The sequence below is a fragment of the Watersipora subatra genome, chromosome 1 (genome assembly GCF_963576615.1).
Source record: "Watersipora subatra chromosome 1, tzWatSuba1.1, whole genome shotgun sequence".
Classification (NCBI taxonomy): Eukaryota; Metazoa; Bryozoa; class Gymnolaemata; order Cheilostomatida; family Watersiporidae; genus Watersipora; species Watersipora subatra.
Genome location: NC_088708.1, coordinates 67,766,618 through 67,786,028, shown reverse-complemented (window position 1 = coordinate 67,786,028; position 19,411 = coordinate 67,766,618). Strand labels below are relative to the sequence as shown.

The 19,411-nt window shown below is 36.5% G+C and overlaps 1 protein-coding gene across 1 annotated transcript in view; it reads left to right on the top strand.

The window, feature by feature from the left end:
* LOC137390734 (extracellular matrix organizing protein FRAS1-like) overlaps window positions 1–19,411 on the top strand; it is a 43,476-nt gene that overhangs the window by 23,194 nt on the left and 871 nt on the right. Inside the window, exons 21-43 of the mRNA XM_068077060.1 lie at window positions 1,150–1,272; window positions 2,924–3,109; window positions 3,329–3,453; window positions 5,740–5,880; window positions 6,112–6,363; window positions 6,832–6,927; window positions 7,633–7,777; window positions 8,166–8,389; window positions 8,612–8,855; window positions 9,882–10,123; window positions 11,089–11,212; window positions 12,732–12,952; window positions 13,194–13,344; window positions 13,496–13,656; window positions 13,810–14,002; window positions 15,095–15,295; window positions 15,387–15,568; window positions 15,848–15,931; window positions 16,019–16,277; window positions 16,419–17,180; window positions 17,313–17,726; window positions 17,946–18,166; window positions 19,211–19,357. Of these exons, the coding sequence (XP_067933161.1) occupies window positions 1,150–1,272; window positions 2,924–3,109; window positions 3,329–3,453; window positions 5,740–5,880; window positions 6,112–6,363; window positions 6,832–6,927; window positions 7,633–7,777; window positions 8,166–8,389; window positions 8,612–8,855; window positions 9,882–10,123; window positions 11,089–11,212; window positions 12,732–12,952; window positions 13,194–13,344; window positions 13,496–13,656; window positions 13,810–14,002; window positions 15,095–15,295; window positions 15,387–15,568; window positions 15,848–15,931; window positions 16,019–16,277; window positions 16,419–17,180; window positions 17,313–17,726; window positions 17,946–18,166; window positions 19,211–19,357 (4,898 nt within the window). The remainder of the gene's footprint in view (window positions 1–1,149; window positions 1,273–2,923; window positions 3,110–3,328; window positions 3,454–5,739; window positions 5,881–6,111; window positions 6,364–6,831; window positions 6,928–7,632; window positions 7,778–8,165; window positions 8,390–8,611; window positions 8,856–9,881; window positions 10,124–11,088; window positions 11,213–12,731; window positions 12,953–13,193; window positions 13,345–13,495; window positions 13,657–13,809; window positions 14,003–15,094; window positions 15,296–15,386; window positions 15,569–15,847; window positions 15,932–16,018; window positions 16,278–16,418; window positions 17,181–17,312; window positions 17,727–17,945; window positions 18,167–19,210; window positions 19,358–19,411) is intronic.

The window sequence follows — 19,411 nt, the reverse complement described above, 5'->3', positions numbered from 1 at the left end:
CTTTTAATTGGCGAACCAATTTTTTTTAGCGAGCACGGTTTTAGTAGCTTTGACAAGTGGTATAGTCCAAGACACGTACGACGACCCACAATAAAAGTATGACCGCGATATGACTTGATACATACGATGCAAAGGCCTATATGCGCTATTGTTGGTTCTCTCTCGTTGGTTCACCATGACAGGAACTTCTCATCGTGTATCCAAAATTTTCTTTTATATGTTTTAGAAGCTATAAATTATTTCTTTTTCAATAGTAATAATTTCTTTTTATGCAGCAAAAGCTCCGTCGCAAAAACAGTCGCTATCTCTAGCGCATATAGGCAGTTGTATCGTATGTATCAAGTCATATCGCGGTCATACTTTTAATGTGGGTCGTTGTACGTGTCTTGGCCTATACCACTTGTCAAAGCTACTAGAATCGTGCTCGCTAAAAAAATTGGTTAGCCAATTAAACGCGTTTCGTTAACGAATTCGGTGTGCATGCACAGCTCAGACGAATCTATGATATTCGGCAGAATAAATCTGTGAATTCTGTGAAATTCGTGGATTCGGTCAGATTGAACGAATAATTCGTTACGTGTGGCCGGACCTTTACTGTATGATGTCGCTGCCAACGTATCAGTAGAGAGTAGTGTAACTAGTGTCTATTAATTGTTGAGTATCACTGACCCATGCTGGTATGCAGCTTGCAAGGGTCAGCGGGGTCAGTAAAAGGTCATCATGTCATAAAACCTCTACCAACAGTGTGATAATAAAATATTCACCTACCTCAACCTTTAAATATTTATTTCTAATGAGAAGGCACTACACAGATATCTTATTATTTTTGTTATTATGTTCATTTTTATTTCTTCGTTTTACACGTTACTTTTCTTCTTTATTCTAAAATTTTAATGATAAAATTTGTTATAATCTAAAGAAACCTTAAAGCAAAATTGATTTAAAAAATGGATTAAAAAGTACAAATGATAAATATCTCTTAATTTTATTTTTTGTAACTTTGTATGACCTTGTCCTATTTTAAATTAATGTTTATTTTAAATTAGTGAATAGCTAAACAAACCTTTAATTTTTTTAGAGAAGTTTTATATTTAACCACGAGGTTTGTTCTTTGTTTGTTAGCTAGCTGATATGAGCTGATGTTTGCAGGTGCTCTGAGGTACAGAAGTGACCGGTCAGTCAACCGGGGTGGATTCGACTTCTTCAAGTTTGATGTTATCGACATTGGAGACAACAAGTTGATGGATCAAATATTCTACATCGACCTGTTAGGTATGTATGTGTATAGTAATTGACCTACTAGGTATGTCGTCTTAAAGAAATTTCAAAGAAAGTTTTAAAGAAAGTTAAAAAGATAACTCTAAACTCTGCTAGTTGAGTTATAGCAGATGGCTATAGCTGTGATTATATGGATATGTTAAATATCATACCACAAAACAATACAAATTGCCATAGCAATAACTATTATAGTGATTGGTCAAATACAGTCAAACATGGATAACTCGCCCTTAGATAGCTCGAACACATGGTTAACTCGAACGGTTTCTTTGGTCCATTCCCACGTAATGATAAATTGCTATAGATAACTCGAACTCAACACTGTTAACTCGAACTGTTTTTTGCTCAACGGCTACCGAAACGGTTGTTATCGCTTTAGAAAGTCACTTTATTCCAAGCCATAGAGGTAAACCTCATCTTTTCGTAATTCATAAGCGTCGTTATTACCACCGTCGGCAAAATATTTTTGTCAACGACTTTTCTAAAGGTTTGGTGAAATTTGATTTTTACCAAACATCAGCCTAGCGATGGCCCTTCGGAAGCAAGGAAATGTGAGGTAACCTTTGCATAAACTTCAAGAAAATTCGGCAAAATTGATCTTGGTTAAAACGCTCAAAAGAAAAATATGTTTTTTCTTCTGAGCATTTCAACAACGATCAAGTTTTGCCAATTTTAATCTAAAAAACGTCCTGGCAATAACATCACCTCAAACAACAAACCAAACTCAAGTGATAGAAAAATCTCTATATTTTTTGATAAAAAAAGTTTTAAACTTTACATTGGAAGCATTTAATTTGAAACAAGCCATTTATGCTTTTGATTTATATTATAGTTTGTATATGTACATGTATCTACTAATAAATAAATAAATACATGGACTTGTGACAGTGCTCTGATTACTTGAACGCTCTAATAACTCGAATACTTTCGTTCGGTCCCGTGAAGTTCGAGTTATCCATATTTGACTGTATATGAAAATTAGACAATTTTTTGACTAAAACCTTTCTCGCGGCAGCTACAACGTTGTTTTGCGTGTGGTGCTCGTCAGGCTGTGACTCTAAGAGAGTCATAACCTGACGAGTGAAACACGCAAAACAACGTTGTAGCTGCCGCGAAAAAAGTTTAGTCAAAAGTTTGGTCAAAAGTCGTCTAATTTACATATATATATACCATACACATACCATACATATACCATATTACATATATCATATATGTATACTTATATATAGTATAAATATACCATATATATACAGTATACATATAACATATACATGCATGTATATGGTATATATATACCAAAATTATACCATATACATATAACATATACATGCATATATATGGTATATATATACCATATTTATACCATATACATAAATGGTTGTATATGGTGCATTTATATACTATATATACATGGTATATATACCATATACATGTATATATACCATGTATATGGTATATATGGTACCATGGTATATATGGTATATATGGTATATATGGTACCATGTATATACCATGTATATTTGGTATATATACATGTATATGGTATATATACCATATACATGTATATATACCATATAGATAAAGACTTTGTCATAGGTGATACCGTCTATTACTCTCAATCTTACGACAAATATCATTGTTGCAGGTGATACATCAATGCCAACTGTAAGAGTGAACACTCGACTGTCTGTAAGGGAAGATAGCTTTGGTTCCATAACAACTTCTAACCTTTATGTTACGGACACCCAAGCTTCCGCAGAGCTTCTTATGGTTTATATCATTACTCCACCTCATTATGGCAACCTAGTTCTTGAGGATGACAGACAACAAGGTTTGTGCTGCACACAGCGTTTATGCATTTGAGAGAAATATGAACCAGCATACACACTGATTAATGTGTTTCAATTTGTTTGTAAATTATTTTATGTCAGTTACATATTTTTTACTTTGCTTAGCTTTTTATTCGTTTTAAAAATAGGCAATAACATGCATGTGCTGGTATTTTGTCGCGTGTGTACATATGTGTACATATTGTGTACATACTTTGTAGCTCGACCAGTTGATAACTTTACAATGGCAGACATCATATCCTCTAGGATATTCTACATCCACGAGACAGAGCTGGAGGTTGATTCAGACTCTTTTGTTTTTACAGCATCTGATGGGTTTAACAATGTGAGTCGACTGTAATACTGTACACTGTATACTATACAATACTGTACACTGTACAGTACTGTATACTATACAATACTGCACACTGTATACTATACAATACTGTACACTGTATATTATACAATACTGTACACTGTATACTGTACAATACTGTACACTGTATACTTTACAATACTGTACACTGTTTAGAGTTTCATATCCTTATTCATAGATTCAAATCACTTTTTCCTTTGCCTTTATGTACATAAAACGAAACTTTCAGATGTGTAACATATATTTACCTAGTCATTGCTTTACAGTTGTTCATGTAGTATACGTACATGTACATGCATATATGTGTACATACATGTACATGCATATATGTGTATTCCGAGTGCCGTTAATCATATTCGGTGTAATTTTCTATCTTAAACGCTGGCTCTACATACATGTAGCTCCCATGCATATAATATAAATGTCGCCAAGTTTTGGTTAGGAAGGAATGTGACATTTTTAGTGAGAATCGATATACAGTCAAACATGGATAACTCGAACTTCAAGGGACCGAGCAAAAGTGTTCGAATTATCAGAACGTTCAAGTTATCAGAGCACTGTCACAAATCCATATATTTACTTATTTATTAGTAGATACATGTACATATACAAACTATAATATAAATCAAAAGCACAAATGGCTTGTTTCAAATTAAATGCTTTTAATGTAAAGTTTAAAACGTTTTCATGAAAAAGTATAGAGATTTTTCTATCACTTGAAATTGGTTTGTTGTTTGGGGTGATGTTATTGCCAGGACGTTTTTCAGATTGACATTGGCAAAACTTGATCGTTGTTGAAATGCTCAAAAGAAAAGACATATTTTTCTTTTGGGGTTTTACCCACGATCAATTTTGCCGTTTTTTCTTGAAGTTCATGCAGATTACCTTACTTTACCTGGGATCCGTTAAGAGCAACACTCCGAGGCAGTTCAATTAGAAGTTTTACGAGGTTTTACGGTACATTCTATATCACTCACGCTTTTTTAATAGATACTTATTAAATGTACACACGTATTCTGTGTTTAGGTCAAACGATGAATAGTTTTTTGTAGCTCAGACAACGTATACGTTTAATTACAACATTTTTTAAAACGTTTTAAACATTCAACATTCCGACGTTGATTCAACACGGAATCAACGTCGGAAAACTATTCATCACGGGCTAGCCGGGTCACGCACTCAAGGATTTTCGCCACGCACATACAAAACAAAAATCGCATGTTGTTTTTGTTTTGTATGTGCATGGCGAAAATCCTTGCGCGCGTGACCCGGCTAGCCCGTGCTATTCATCGTATCGCAGTATAAATCAAATTTCACCAAACTTTTAGAAAAGTCGTTGACAAAAATATTTTGCCGATGGTGGTAATAACGACGCTTATGAATTACGAAAAGATGAAGTTTACCTCTATGGCTTTGAATAAAGTGATTTTCTAAAGCGATAACAACCGTTTCGGTACCGTTGGGCAAAAAAACAGTTCGAATTAACAGTGTTGAGTTCGAGTTATCTATAGCAGTTTATCATTACATGGGAACGGACCAAAGGAAATGTTCGAATTAACCATGTGTCCGAGCTATCCGTGGACGAGTTATCCATGTTTGACTGTACATGTAGTTGTTGGAATGATGGTAATGTGGGTAAATCTTACTGAAATGTCTTCAATTTTCCAGTAAAATAATGCTATAGAGATACATTGCTGTATGGATTGTCTATACTGAAGAGGAGAAACGTGCTGGTTGGACGTGCAATAGCATCTACTGACCAAATCATTTTGAATTGTGAATGTGTCTATCACATCTTTAGCACTCTGTAAGACATCTATTGTGGTGGCTTCACAGGACCAGAACCAAGCGTTGCTGGTCTATTGACTGTTATCCCAAAGCTGCATCCTTATAGCTGTTTAATAGGCTGCAGGGTTTGATATTCACATAAGTCGTCCTTCACATTGAGTGCTATTTATATAATCTGGTGATTTTAGAAGGTGATTTAGAACCCACTCATGGCATTACCTCAATGATTTTAGGGAAGTTATCTACTCCATGTTTCAGTTTTATTCTCATTGGATGTTACATATAGGTTAGAAGCAACCAAAACAAGAATTAGTTTTTTTCAGCAGTCATGAGGATGCATGCAGCATACCGAATTCTTTTTTATTTGTCTTATATCAGATAACTGTGCGTTTAGTAGGACTAAAGCACCTTCCATGGTACATGCATGAAGCCATGAATCTGCTTCTACAAACTTGTTGAATGTTGTAGATAACGGAAGTGTTTCAGATTCGCATTATACCAGTTGATGACTCACTTCCTGTTGTCACAATGGCTTCTCTAAGGGTTGCGGAGGGACAGAACAAGCCACTTTCTGAATTTGACTTAAAAATCACAGACAATGATACTAGGGTATGAACAGAGCAATAACATAGGCCTTACAAATCTGTGTGATGTCATAATATTATACTGCGGTCTGTTATAATTGTCATTGTACCTACGAACTTGCAGCTTAGATATACATGCACGTTGTCACTGCTGATAAATAGATTGACTATTCGAGTTCTGCATTTGGTCTCGATCTGCAAATCACAGTTTAGCTTCTAGCCAACCAGAACTGTTAAATGTGATACTGTGTTGTAGGATGATATGCTGATGGTATCTCTGCTGGCAGCACCTGCTCATGGCAACATTATTTTAACGAGAGATGGTGAAGAAATAGATGCTAGTTGTCTTCTCTTTACAATGGCTGACATCTATGAGGGGAAAGTAGCCTACCAGCACGATGGCAGCGAGACAACAGCTGACAGCTTTGCTTTCACTGTAACAGATCAAAGTAATGATGGTTTCTTCCTTAAAAGGGATGGGGAGACGATTCAGACTGCTGTTCCTCTGGTAAGCTATAATTAACCTTTGTTCTGACTCTGTATTTTTGATGAGCACCGTTTATCGTTTGCATCATGTCATTAAATCATCATCAAAGTTCAATAGCGTCTTCTCTTTAGAATGAATTTAATTCATTACATATTTGAATTCAACAATATTCACTAGCAGCAGATCAACTTTTCGTACTTCCTTTGCCAGCCAGCAGTCTCACAATCTGCAGGCTGCAAGCTATACACCAGGAGAGATAAAATCTTAGCCTTTTTCATAATGTCAATTTGAATTTCCAGACAGCCTATCTGAGAAGTAGCCTGTTGTATGGAGTTTTTGAGCCTTTCCCTCTCTTGATTATATCTGAAGTAGTTTGGCCAAAGCTAACCCTATCTCAGAAATACAAACGCAAACTGCGCTAAATGGTCCAAATGCAGAGTCTAACTCCTGGTTGTAACTCGTAGTGAGACCGGTGATTGTTTTTTATAGACAATGGAGGTGCTTATACAGCTACTGGATGATGGGCTGCCTGCAGTAAATACTAACAAGGGAGCATCTTACCTGGAGGTAGACCAGGCAGGGAAGGTGAGTGTAATGAACAGATATGATATGCGTCCGCAATAGTCTGGCAGCTAATACATTGATTCTCGGAGAATTTTGCTGTCTGTGGTTTTTAGGTTTTACGTTATTCAATTTTAAATAGGCAAATAAGTTATGAAATTGAGTAGACCTGTAAAATAGTATTTATTATATGCAAAATGTATGGAAATTTTTGACCTGTTTTTCAAACTCGTTTAGCATATTTAGACAGCATATTGACAATTAGGTCACAAGTATATTGCAGACAACTGTCCACTGTTAGTTACAAAATTAAAACTTGCTTTTTTATTCTAATCATCATAAGGACAAGATAATACGGCTCTCATTGTCGTACTATTTCATGTTTCCCAAACTTCCCTAAACGCTAATCTGAACCGGTATTCTAAACTTATATGGTTCGAGCATTTGACAAACTAGTCACAAATTTTTTATATACATGTATAATATTGACTGACCAAAATGCTGACCATTCATAATGCTAGTTCAGAAGTTGCCTTCTCATGAGTGCAGTGTGACAAATAGGAGCTGCCATTTGGTGATAAAATAAACATTATTCAATTTTGCTAATTAGGTAACCAGTTTATTATCTCTTGTAACCTCTGAACTAGGCTACTATCATGAACTTATACTATTCAGTTTTCTTACTGACAGGTAAAAACTTTGTTGAATGTATAAATGTTGCTGCTACAGGCTTTTGCGACGATTACAAAAAGCCAGCTCCAAGTGACTGATCCAGACACTACTTCAGAGTATCTTGTATTTAGAGTTACACAAATACCAACCAATGGCAGGCTCATCAAGCGACCCGACACACCTGTCTCCCAGTTCACCCAAGGTAAGTGTATTGTTGGAGATGCAGTGAGGACAGTGATCTACACGAATAGTTTTTAATTTCAAGTAAATATCAAAGTTGCACAGACATTTTATGACATAGATCTAGCTTAAATTTTAGAGTGAATAAAATAAGTAACCTTTTTGAACGCTAAAAAGAAAATTTTGACAGTTTGTTATTCTTTTTTATTGGTTAATCATCTCTAAATATTCTCGCTGCCAACTGGTTTGTGTTGCAAGAGATCAGATGAAAGAAACACTAATGTCCTGAGACAAATCATATAACCCAAAATGTCCTGAGGCATATCATAAGCACTGGTGGCAAGAGAGTGCAAGAAGCTGTGATAATCAGTCCAAGCTTTTCCTAAAAAGCGTGCGGCGTATTTTTACAGCTGACATAAACGATGAATCGATTGTCTACTACCTGGATGACGATGTGATGGAGACGGGTGACCAATTCAAGTTCAGTGTGGTGGATTCAGGGGATAATCAAGTGAAAGACCAAACATTCTATTTCACTTGGTCTGTGGCAGAGTTTAGGACCGCCAACATTACCATTACAGAGCAAGATGGAGTAGTGGAGATACCAGTAGTGAGAATTGGCTCACTATATTCTGTAAGTAGCTATTGTAAAGTACGTCACAGGTAAATAGAAACAAAAGTAGATAATGTATTTACAAAATCCTTGAAGTATGTATCTTTGTTAACAGCTGGTTTAGAGATCAGCAGAAAGAAAATCTGTATATTTCATGTTTTCATTAATTATTGCCCTTTAATCCTTCTAACATGATTTTTGAAAAGTGTATCTTACTGAAGAACTATTATATACATATTTTAGTATGGAAGCATTGGCTGTGAGTTGACTACAGAAGGAGATGAGCACTTCAGCCCAGACCTGGTCGTACTGACCCCATTGTTACAGTTTGAAAAAGGAGACAACTCTGCAATGTGTAAACTTTCCATAGTTAATGATACCGTCTATGAGGGGCCAGAACAGTTCACGCTTAGCATTGTCTCTCCTTCCAAGATGTTGGCAGGTGTAAAGAAGCAGGTGTCAATTGTGTTGGATGACCCAGAGGATAGTAAGTACATTTTACAAGATGTTGTGTGAGCAACCATAGCAAATGGCTGTAAATTTCAAGTCAAGCCAATGGCTATAACATGTATATAATAGACCATGGAGCTCTACGTATTTTAGCAGTTTTCATGTAATAGATTGCTGGCAGCGTTAATAGTTTTGAAGTTTGCAGTTATATTTCAGGGTATCAGACTAGCAATCTCATATCAGAAAGGTCTTGTTATCATCTCACTTCATATCCGCTAGAGGAATAAGATTACACAAAATTGTAGTAGGTTTTATCAGAAAGTATCGGTATTTTTTTATCATTTGAGATTGTTTTTGATGTTTGAGGTGATCAGATTGTCAAGATTTTTCAGGATTAAAATCAACAAAACTTAATCACGGTAAAAATGCTCAGATCAAGTAAAAGCGCAATTATGACATCTATAGCGCAGGAGGTTCACTCTCTTTCATTCATCCCCATGTTCGACGAGAAAAGCATGTTTTAGGTGTGTTTTTGGTGGCCTGACACTCTAGAGTGTTTTCATAAAAACGGGTATGTTTTTTAGCTTGGTACATAAATACTCCTTTTCAATGTGTGAAAAGGGGTATTCATGAGCAAAAACTGGGCAGTTAGTCTGCGGTGATGAAGTGATAAGGGGTAGTTTTTTATTCATGTGTAAGTCAGTAAAAAGGCTGCATTTTATAACATCTCAGACTAGCCCTTGGGGATGAATAAAAGAGAGTGAACCTCTTGGGATATATAGTTGCAAAGAGATGACAAAATAGAGACACATAATGCTACAACTCCAACTCAATAGCCGACATCAACTATAGCAATGATGGCAACTAGTGATGTCAGTTTTAACCTTGAAACATCCTGGCAGTCAGATCACCTCAAACATTAAAAACAATCACAAATGATAGAAAAATGCCGATACTTTCTGATAAAATCTGCTAAGACTTTGTGCAAGTTCTAAAAAGCATCGAGTCTTATAATTTCAACAACTTTGATAAACACAAAATAGTTTATTTGACTCTCTTGTAGAGCCTGTCATTGGCTTCACAAAAGGTGAATATAAATTCAATGAATCAGTTGGTGTGGCGGATCTACCGATAGCTCGGTCTGGAGACGTGTCTAACTCCATGACCATACTCTGCACAACTACGTCTAGGACTGCTACAGGCAGTGACGGACAGGAACTCACATCCGGCACAGACTACATTAGCAAATCGGCGTTTGTTGTTACTTTTAAAGAAGGGGAGACAACAGCGAACTGTGATGTCAGGGTAGGTTGTAGCGACTTTTAGTAGGTGCATTTTATAAGCTGAACATTTGACAAACATTATAAAAACCTACTCAAACTGAGCAGTGTTTTATAGCGCTGCTATTTAGTTCACAACATGTAGCATTAAAAGATGTCACATTATTCGTAATCCTTAGTGTAGTGATTTTAAGTCAGTGTGCCATGAGTGATCGTCAGGTCTGCCAGGAAAATTATCAATAAAATACCTCATTTTTTAACTTTATCTATACGTGTTATTATTGGCTGTTGTCTTTTTTTGATGTCATAAAGCGCAAAGAATAAGCATTTGCAGTTCAGCCAAAGAAAGTGGCTCATTAGCTCAGTTGGATTGATCGTCAGTCTGCTGAGCAGAAATTTGTGGGTTCAAGCCCCATACCAAGAAAGTTTTTTCTTTGATTGGCGCTATTATTCTCAGGCTTTGGAAGGTGACCAAAAGCCTTGCATAACTTTTTACCGATCCTGCAAGGATATGCATGTTGTGTTCATCGAAACAAGTTTCACACTGAGTGAGTGTATAAATACATGTACATTATAAAACTTATTAATTATATGTATTAATGCATTAGAGTGTCATTCTGCGTCATTTCACAGTGAGTGAGTGTACAGAGTGTCGATTGGGTTGGTGGTGTACCCCAGGGTTTGATATATTAAAAAAATGTGTACATTTTTGTGTACAAATCTTGTATATCAAGCAATTTTTTCTATCATAATTTTAATTGAGTATCTGTCATTTTTTAAAAGAACACTGTATACTTTTTACAACAGGTATACTGGACAGTAACAGATTTTCAAATGCATCGTGAGAAACATTAAATACTCCTTTCCTTGACCAAGGTTGAGTGGATAAATCATGGTTAAGTGTAAAATTGGTTCACAAGTCATTCTAGAATATTTTATACGTACATATGAATCAGTACATCTACAAGCATCATTACAATGTTAATGTAGATAATTGATGACACACTGTACGAGGTGGACGAGATGTTTGAGGTGGTACTGAGCAGCCCATCTTTTCCTGGCAGTTTGGGCCAACAAACCACAGCTACCGTTGTTATAGCTGGTCCAAATGACGGTATGTTCAGATTTCCATATTTCTTGTTTGGCTGCCATGTAAAGCAGTTTAATGTAAAAACCTATGAGTATCTTATAACCTAAATAAACATAAGAATATTATATCACAGCACAGTTCAGACACTAGCAATATGAAATCATTGTTGAGTGTAAAATTGGTTCCCAAGTCATTCTAGAGTATTTTTATTTTGACTCAAATATGAATTCTACAAACACCTAGCGTAATATTTGTAATCAATAAACATTTACTTTGGTTTTGACAAAAAGTTGTATTTAAAAATATTTGTGAGCAGCGTTATTATAAAATGAAGAATGAATGAACAAACGAAAAAATATTTGTATAAAGTGAAAATTGCCCGCTATTGTTACACATCTAGCACACGTATTTTTAGACTGACATCTACACATGTATCTTTAGACTGACATCTACACATGTATCTTTAGACTGACATCTACACATGTATTTTTAGACTGACATCTACACATGAAATGATAATTTAAAAAATTGACCTGAGTATCTGAGAGCTCAAAGATACATTTAAAAAGACTGCTTTGGTTGAATGCAGCAGATTATGGGTTTCCCAGGCATTACATCATGGGCTTCACAGTACTTTGAGTACTGATTTTACAGGTTATAATTTCCCGAGATGGTAACATCTTAGTGATGTAATTTGGCTTGTCCTAGCTGTGTCTAGTGTCCACTCTTAAAGTATTGTTTACAGATGTTCTTGGACTTTGTTTACATATAACTTTTATCACCATGTTATGGAGCATTTTTTCACATGCAATCGCTAAATCCCAGGCGATTTGAAGCATGACTCTTCTTTTAACTTACTAAATGTACTTTCATGTTTAATGACAAATTTAAAATCACTGAATTTCTGACTTATGTTGTTAAATAAAGCTAGATTATTGCTGAAACATATACTGAAGTACCAAAACCTGCATCTCCACCAATAGTTTTTTTTTAAATAGTTTTTAATAGTTTTTTTTAAATATAACTTTTTCAATTAGTTTGTAGTCTCAAAAAATAAGATAGTCTTCCGATGTATACACTGAGTTTGCCGTTCAAGGTCAAATGTTACGTTTGTTCTTCTACATTATTACTTTTGTTGATAACTTACTCATGCTTTGTTATAATGTTTGTAACTATTATTTGAAAACAGCTCAGAACTGAAGTATTGAGGCTCTCGAATTAACGCATTGTAAACAGTGGCACATGATGTTTGTTTGGTTGATGTTTGTCAAGTTGTAGCAAAAATCATGCTACATTTTAGCCAGTTACAAAAATAATGCTTCAAATAGCCTGAAATTAAAAAAAAAAGCCGCATAACATTGTGTTAACACGTTGTTTCATGTTAACATGGCTTATGGCTCAAGAACACCTTTAAACAGGTGCCAAATGGATTCTGATTTTATAAAGCATTTACCATGTGTTATGTAATCACTACATCAGCATGCTGACAGACATTCTCATGTATACAGTCAATTGCAAAATCAAATAAATCTATTTTTGATAGTCTCCTCCATTGAGATGGCTGCTACACACACCAGTGTTTATGAAGATGAGAACATGGTCACAGTAGAAATTGTTCGAGTAGGCCTTGACTTTAGCAAGCCAGCTAGTGTCTGGTGCACAACTACTATGCTATCAGATGATGACCACAGTCTAGCAACACCTGGTGTGGATTATGTGCCGATATCTCGCAAGATCTCATTTGCTGAGGGACAGACTTATGCGGTAGGTCAATAACAGTCTATGGTACCTTGCTGGGTGTCAATTCCATTACAAGTTAGATCAGATGATGATGAGTGTGACACGAGTTATTTTTTCCAATACTCATAGTTTTGCTTTACCATATTTTATTTTTTTGTCTTACAGTCTAATTTTTTTTGAAGTCTGATTGGCATTGACCAGCAAAAAAATAAAGTTTACGTCGTACCATGTCAACATGTCTGCAGTATATCATTTCATCTTGCAGACATGTCAAGTTACCATACTGGATGACCTGAGTGAACCTATCATGGAAGGAGCTGAGATGTTTGCTGTCACCATTGCAGCCGCTGATTCTCGATCAATGATTGGACAACTCTCCACAACCTTTATCACGATTGACGACTCTGATCTTGACGGTTTGTTGATTATTTATGTATTTATTTCCTTAAAATTTACTAAGTAAAACTGACTTTTCCAAGGTAGATTCATCAAACGCAGACAATTCTGAGCAAATTTCTGTGATGAATACAATCTAGTTTATGACGAACGGGTAGACCGTATTTGTAGCCCCTGTGCTGAGTTTTGAAATGCCAAAGTATACAGTGAGTGAAGATAAAGAGAAGCTTTCTATACCGATACTGAGGACAGGAGATATAAGCTGCTCTGTATCAGTCATATGCTACACCCGACAGCAGTCAGCTTCAGTAATGGATGACTACATCGAACTGGTAAGTAAAATGTAAAACCTTTGTCAGCGCTTAAAAATTATATAATTCAAAAATAGCCAGTTGTCTTTAATATAAGTTTATTATTTGTTTATTTATAAATTAGTTCGTTTTTACTGATTTTTTACGTCTATTCGTTGTCCACTACTCTTGTAGCCTTTTACAAATGCTTCAAGAATTGAATTGCTCAGCGGAGAGAAGAATGCGACTTGTGACCTTGAGATTGTTAATGATTCAAGCTACGAAGCATCTGAATTCTTGCTCGTGAGATTGTCTGAAGCTACTGGCTGTGGGGCTGTATCTGGTGACCTGGATGTTGCAGTCATCACCATAGAAGACCCTGAGGATGGTGAGATGACTTCCTCTTTAGTTGCGGAGTGCTGACTATTTAAAAATTTAGGAAAGTTTTTTACCAAGCCGGAAGACCTGGTAAACACTGCCTTAGCCACTTGCAACAATCCATACTGTCTAATTTATAATTGAAGAACATTATTTTTATTATTCTAAAATTTATGAAGTTATATTTTCACTATTATAAATATTTGCACTAAAGGTAGTTTTATTGTTACAAACTGATATAAATTCATTCACTACCAAATTAAATTCTTCACCGGAACATAGTTAAATATTCGGTAAAACCAAAACCTAATATTCGACAAGGGAGCATAAAAAATTGTCATAACTTTCGAATTGCCCAGTCTAGGAAAAATATTCTGATACCAAATTAATCACCACAAAATGTTACCATAGCTGATCCTATAAAAAGACTACAAATGTGTTGCAGAATAATATTCAATACTTTTTTGGCCATTGACCGTGAGCATGTTCTGAGTCGGACGGATTATCAATATTATTATGTTTAGCTTTCAGCATTATTATTACTGCTAAAAATATAAATTAATCACTCTTATTAGTACTATTGTTCAATAGATAATCATTAGAATATCATTGATCTACAATCAGTGAAACCTTCTTAGCTGTATTGCATCTGACACAACCAACCATTGTGATAAAGAAATTAAGTTTTTGAAAGCAAAGTTAAGCTGAAGGTGGGCTGTAAGTATAGCTGTAAGTACTTAAGCTGTAAGTATAGTTTCTATTGGCTCAACCTAAGCAGATTAGTGTTTCCTTTTGTTTAAGTACAGACACAATAGGCTAATTAACTACTCCCTAATCAGAAACGTTTTGTACGAACCATACTAGAGCAGCGCCACACGGCTTGTGGTCATACACAAATGCTGACTTCTGGTACACAAAGAATTAAGCTAACCGTAGCCTGCCAGAGTAATAGTGCAAGAGATGTACCAAGAAAAAATACAGAGTAGCAATAGAAGTATTATGTGTACAGTCATATGGTAGCGGTTAGTGATTCTACATTCGCCAATCGATGAAATGCATTAAAAATTAAACCAACGCGCCAAGCTAGTCTGGTCTTCTGTAGAGCCAAGAGTTTCATTGGGTGCTCGCTCGTACAGCATTAGAGAGCCTGCGTCTGCTGCCGTTGACACTGCTGTAAGAGTAGAAGTCGCTCGTGAAGGAGACTTGAGTGACCCAGTGCAGGTTAGACTGAGCACCAGAGACAAGTCCGCCATATCCAATGTAGACTACTCAGCAACAAGCACGCTGATCGAGTTCTTTCCAGGTGAGTTTGACCTTGCCACGGTGTAACGTAATACACACTGTTTAAGTAGAGTGAGGAATAGTTTGATAAGTAATGGGGGATGCTGCTGCAGGTGAAAGAACGAGATGGCAGGAAGTCCGAATATTGTACAATCCAGAAATGGAATGGCACGAGAGCTTCTCTGTTGTGCTCGAAGACTTTCAAGGTGTTTCACCAGGAGAGAACGTGACCGCTATCATTAACATTATGGATACAGATGTAGCTGGTGGACTGGTACTCCCTGCCCTTCCAATCGTATGTAAAGCTCAAGAGAGCAGTGATTTTATTAATTTCAGACATCAGAAGGTACAACGTGCACCGAGTTTAAAAAATTAATAAACTTCCAAGTTCAAGTCTTGCTGAAGATGTGAATAAATCCTCTCATGAAAAATTTCAGTTCCATATCATACATTGACTATATATTGACATCTTGTGGACATCACAGATTATTATTGTCACTATTATTATTATTATTCATGAAATGTTGCGTAATGTTGCCATAGCTGACGTTATATCGACTGCTTTTTGTTTTAGGTTGTATCACTAAACGATTACGATTCAAGGGATGTTAACTTGGTTACAGAAGTTTCACCAGGATACCCTCTTGTCTGCATCTCTGTAAGTTTACTATTTGATGTCAACTAAATTTTCTGCATCATATATGAGCAGAAACTTATTGAGCAGAAATTATTGACTATTTTTTAGCCATGTAATCGCCTTTATCCACAATACAAGGCAACAGAGCATATATGTCAGAATTCCAAAATCAATTCATCAGCAATGAATTATGGATGGGAGTTATCTTATCCTGTTCAAGTAGGCAGTAAAATATCTGCCTATCTCAGAGTTTCCCAAGATACATCATTCTCTCGAGTAGACAGCATGTTATTGGAGACATTCTACTTTAGATCTGGATTCAATGTTCGATGTATTGCCACACCACTGCATCCTAATGGACAGACTGGTAAGCTCTATGACCTCTATGAATGTTCCCTTACAAGTAAAACAGTTCCTCTGGCTATTTATTCCCGTGTGATAGCTGTATGTTTGTCACAATTCGTGTCAAAGGTGTCATGTTGATACTCAGTTAAACTGTGAATTGTAGGAATGCCCATCAGGAGTGCCAGCGTAAGTGTTCATTCTAAGGGAGTCTGTACTAACCCTGCCATATCTAGCGGGCATGGTTCAATGGGTGCGCAGTCTTTTGTGGCCAAATTAGACTACATAGAAGATACAACAGGCGATCAGGATGGAAATACAGTTCATATGACTGTAGAGATACCGCACCAGGATGGTATGCTCCCTATTATTTCTACTCTGCCCATCTACAATGTCGATTACCTCCTCACGCAATCGACATTCACTAAACAGCATGTCTGCTCTAACTTACCAAACACATCCTACATTGAAAGTAACTCTGTAGAAATAAAAAGCTTTCTTTCCGGAAACCCGCGCAACACTGTTCTGCATGAAGAGCTGCGAGTGCTAGAAGCCGTGCGACTATATAGACATTTGGATCGTCTTACCTGCAGGTGGAAGTTTGAAGGCTGGTTTCAGCTAGCCCAAATTATGGACTACTGCGGTGGGCGAGTCACTCACAATTTTGATGTCGAGTCAGCATCTAAAAGCTTTGTAACGGTACATCAGCCAATGTATGTGTCATATATATATGCCAAGGCTCCTACAGGCTGGGCTTCTCTCAGCCACCAAACTAGTTTGGAGTTATCTTTCTACTATGACACAGTCAAGTTTGAGTCAGGTGGACAGATCAGCCAAGAACCAAAAGCCACAGCAGAGATAATGAGAGTCGGTATAGGAGAAGATGGTCGACTGACCATTCAGCTGCGTACTCAGGCGCATTTCAGAGGTGGGTTCCATCTAGTCACGAAACCAATTTGAGTAAGAGTTGGAATTTTAGTTAGGTAACCATTAAGTTACTAAGTGATCATTGATTGAATTTAAATTAATAAGTTTATGCAACTGAGAGATGCTGTTACAGGTATGCTGGTAATGGAGCACTATACTGCCTCATCAGACCAAAAAGGACAGTTAGTTCCTCCCGAGTCAGTTGAGAGCAAGTTCATTTTGAAAAATGACTGGAGTCAACCGACATTCGATGGGCCAGTGCAGGTGTGGAGAGCAAACAGCCGTTACAGCTTACAGGACTACAGTGGCACATACACCCTGCGACTGCTCGCCTGCGTGGCCAATGCTGCCCAGTCATATGATGATGCAAATGAAGAACAAAAATGCTCCGTTGCTAGGACACTAGACTTTCCTCTGAGCATAGCCTTTCAACAATCAAGCAGACCAGTGCCTCTCGTTTACAGCCTTGACACGCAGTTTCAACTGACCAATAACAAGCGTCTCTTTCTCATGGATCCGAAGGAAGCCGGACTGGATGATTTCAGCGGTGGCTTTAATGGTAGGCTCTTCCTACATTCAACCTTATTAGTTGTCAGAATAACAAAGTTATTATAAATTATTCAAATTTATTAGCCGACAGGGCTGAACCAGTAGTTACAATGCTCATGTTACCCTCATAGGCCCTGTTGATTATGGTAAGTGTCACCTTCAAGTTTTTCCATATTGTAGCAGCACTTTCAACAGTGAACTAAATTTGGTATTACAGGGGTGTTTGCAAAGGGTGAGAGGTTGTTTGGGCGAGTGTTTTGGAACCCAAACCAAGACCTGAACTCAGCCTTTCGTCTTCAGCTAGACAAAGTATTTATCTGCACTGGGCTGGATGGATACGTTCCAACTTATGATCCAACAGGCAAGATATACAATGAAGGAGCACAATATGGCTGCCTGGAGCCCAACAGCAAACTGAAGCATCGATTCCTTTTATTGGTGAGTTCCAACATAGTCAGCACATAAACAATAATAGTCAACTAGCATAAGTGGAAAATCTTTTTCTCTACTAAGGCACAGCAGATAAGGTCATGAAGCCAAACTTACAGTGATGATAAGAACATTTACTCGCTTGCTCCAAATTACCTATTCAATGATGCTAACTGTTCTCTGATATGTTTTCATATAAAACCGCTATCACAGCTAGTAGTGTATATAGATTAACACTCGTCACACTCTACGATATCGATCATAGCCATCATGGATATAGCTGAAGACAATGTACTATTGTTGCAGTGTAATGTAACTTTATTATGGCACCTATTTACAATCTATAATCTATAATTGTTTTTTATAGATTATGAAGGTCTTGTTTTTGTTTATATCTCTCTTTCTGACCAGTTTGTTGACTTTTTTTATCTAAATTTGTATTTTCTCTCACCAGTCAGTCATAAAAGTAGTTTCAGTACAAGACATCTAAAACACTCAAACATCCAAATCGTAATATCATTGTCGTATCGCAATATCATATCGTAATATTTTTTTGTTTCGTTCAGTTTAAAAATAAAAAAAAACTGAGCGAAAACTGACCACCAGTCAACCATTATTGTTTAAAACCTTCTGAACCTTTTCTAATAAAACTTTGATTTTCATACTAAAGTTGGTATCTCTCATTTTAAATCACTTCCAATCTGTGAGATTGGCATTACTAATACAATTTCTATTGAATGAATCATAATAATGCTGAATTGATTTCGTTAAAATATTGTGTTATATTTATTTGATCATATATTTAAATTTAGCAACTCATAAGTTCCCAACACCTTATTCTGCTAATTTACTTTATCTTTAGATATCTGTAATTCAAAAGTTTTGTCAGGTTTGCATACCCAAAGCTAGTCATCCGTACAAAAAACAATAATATTTACTGTTTGTGGTGACAATACTCAATGCGGTACAAATACCTAACGGGTCTTGCCATGTGTAACGGATAGATATGTAGAGAGTACACGCACATGATATACATTCACTTTGTTATCACAGGACAGAGGACAGGAAGATGTGACTACAAAGGAGTTTCATGGTTTACCTTTTAAAGCAAACTTTGCTGATAGCATGTCAGGAATGTCTGAACTGGATAGCCTACCGAGTACCGATGGTTTCGTCCTTAGTGTTGATCCACTTTTCTCTGTGAGTGTTTCATGTGATAAGCTGGGGTAAGCTGTAGAAAGGGTTTCAAGGTCT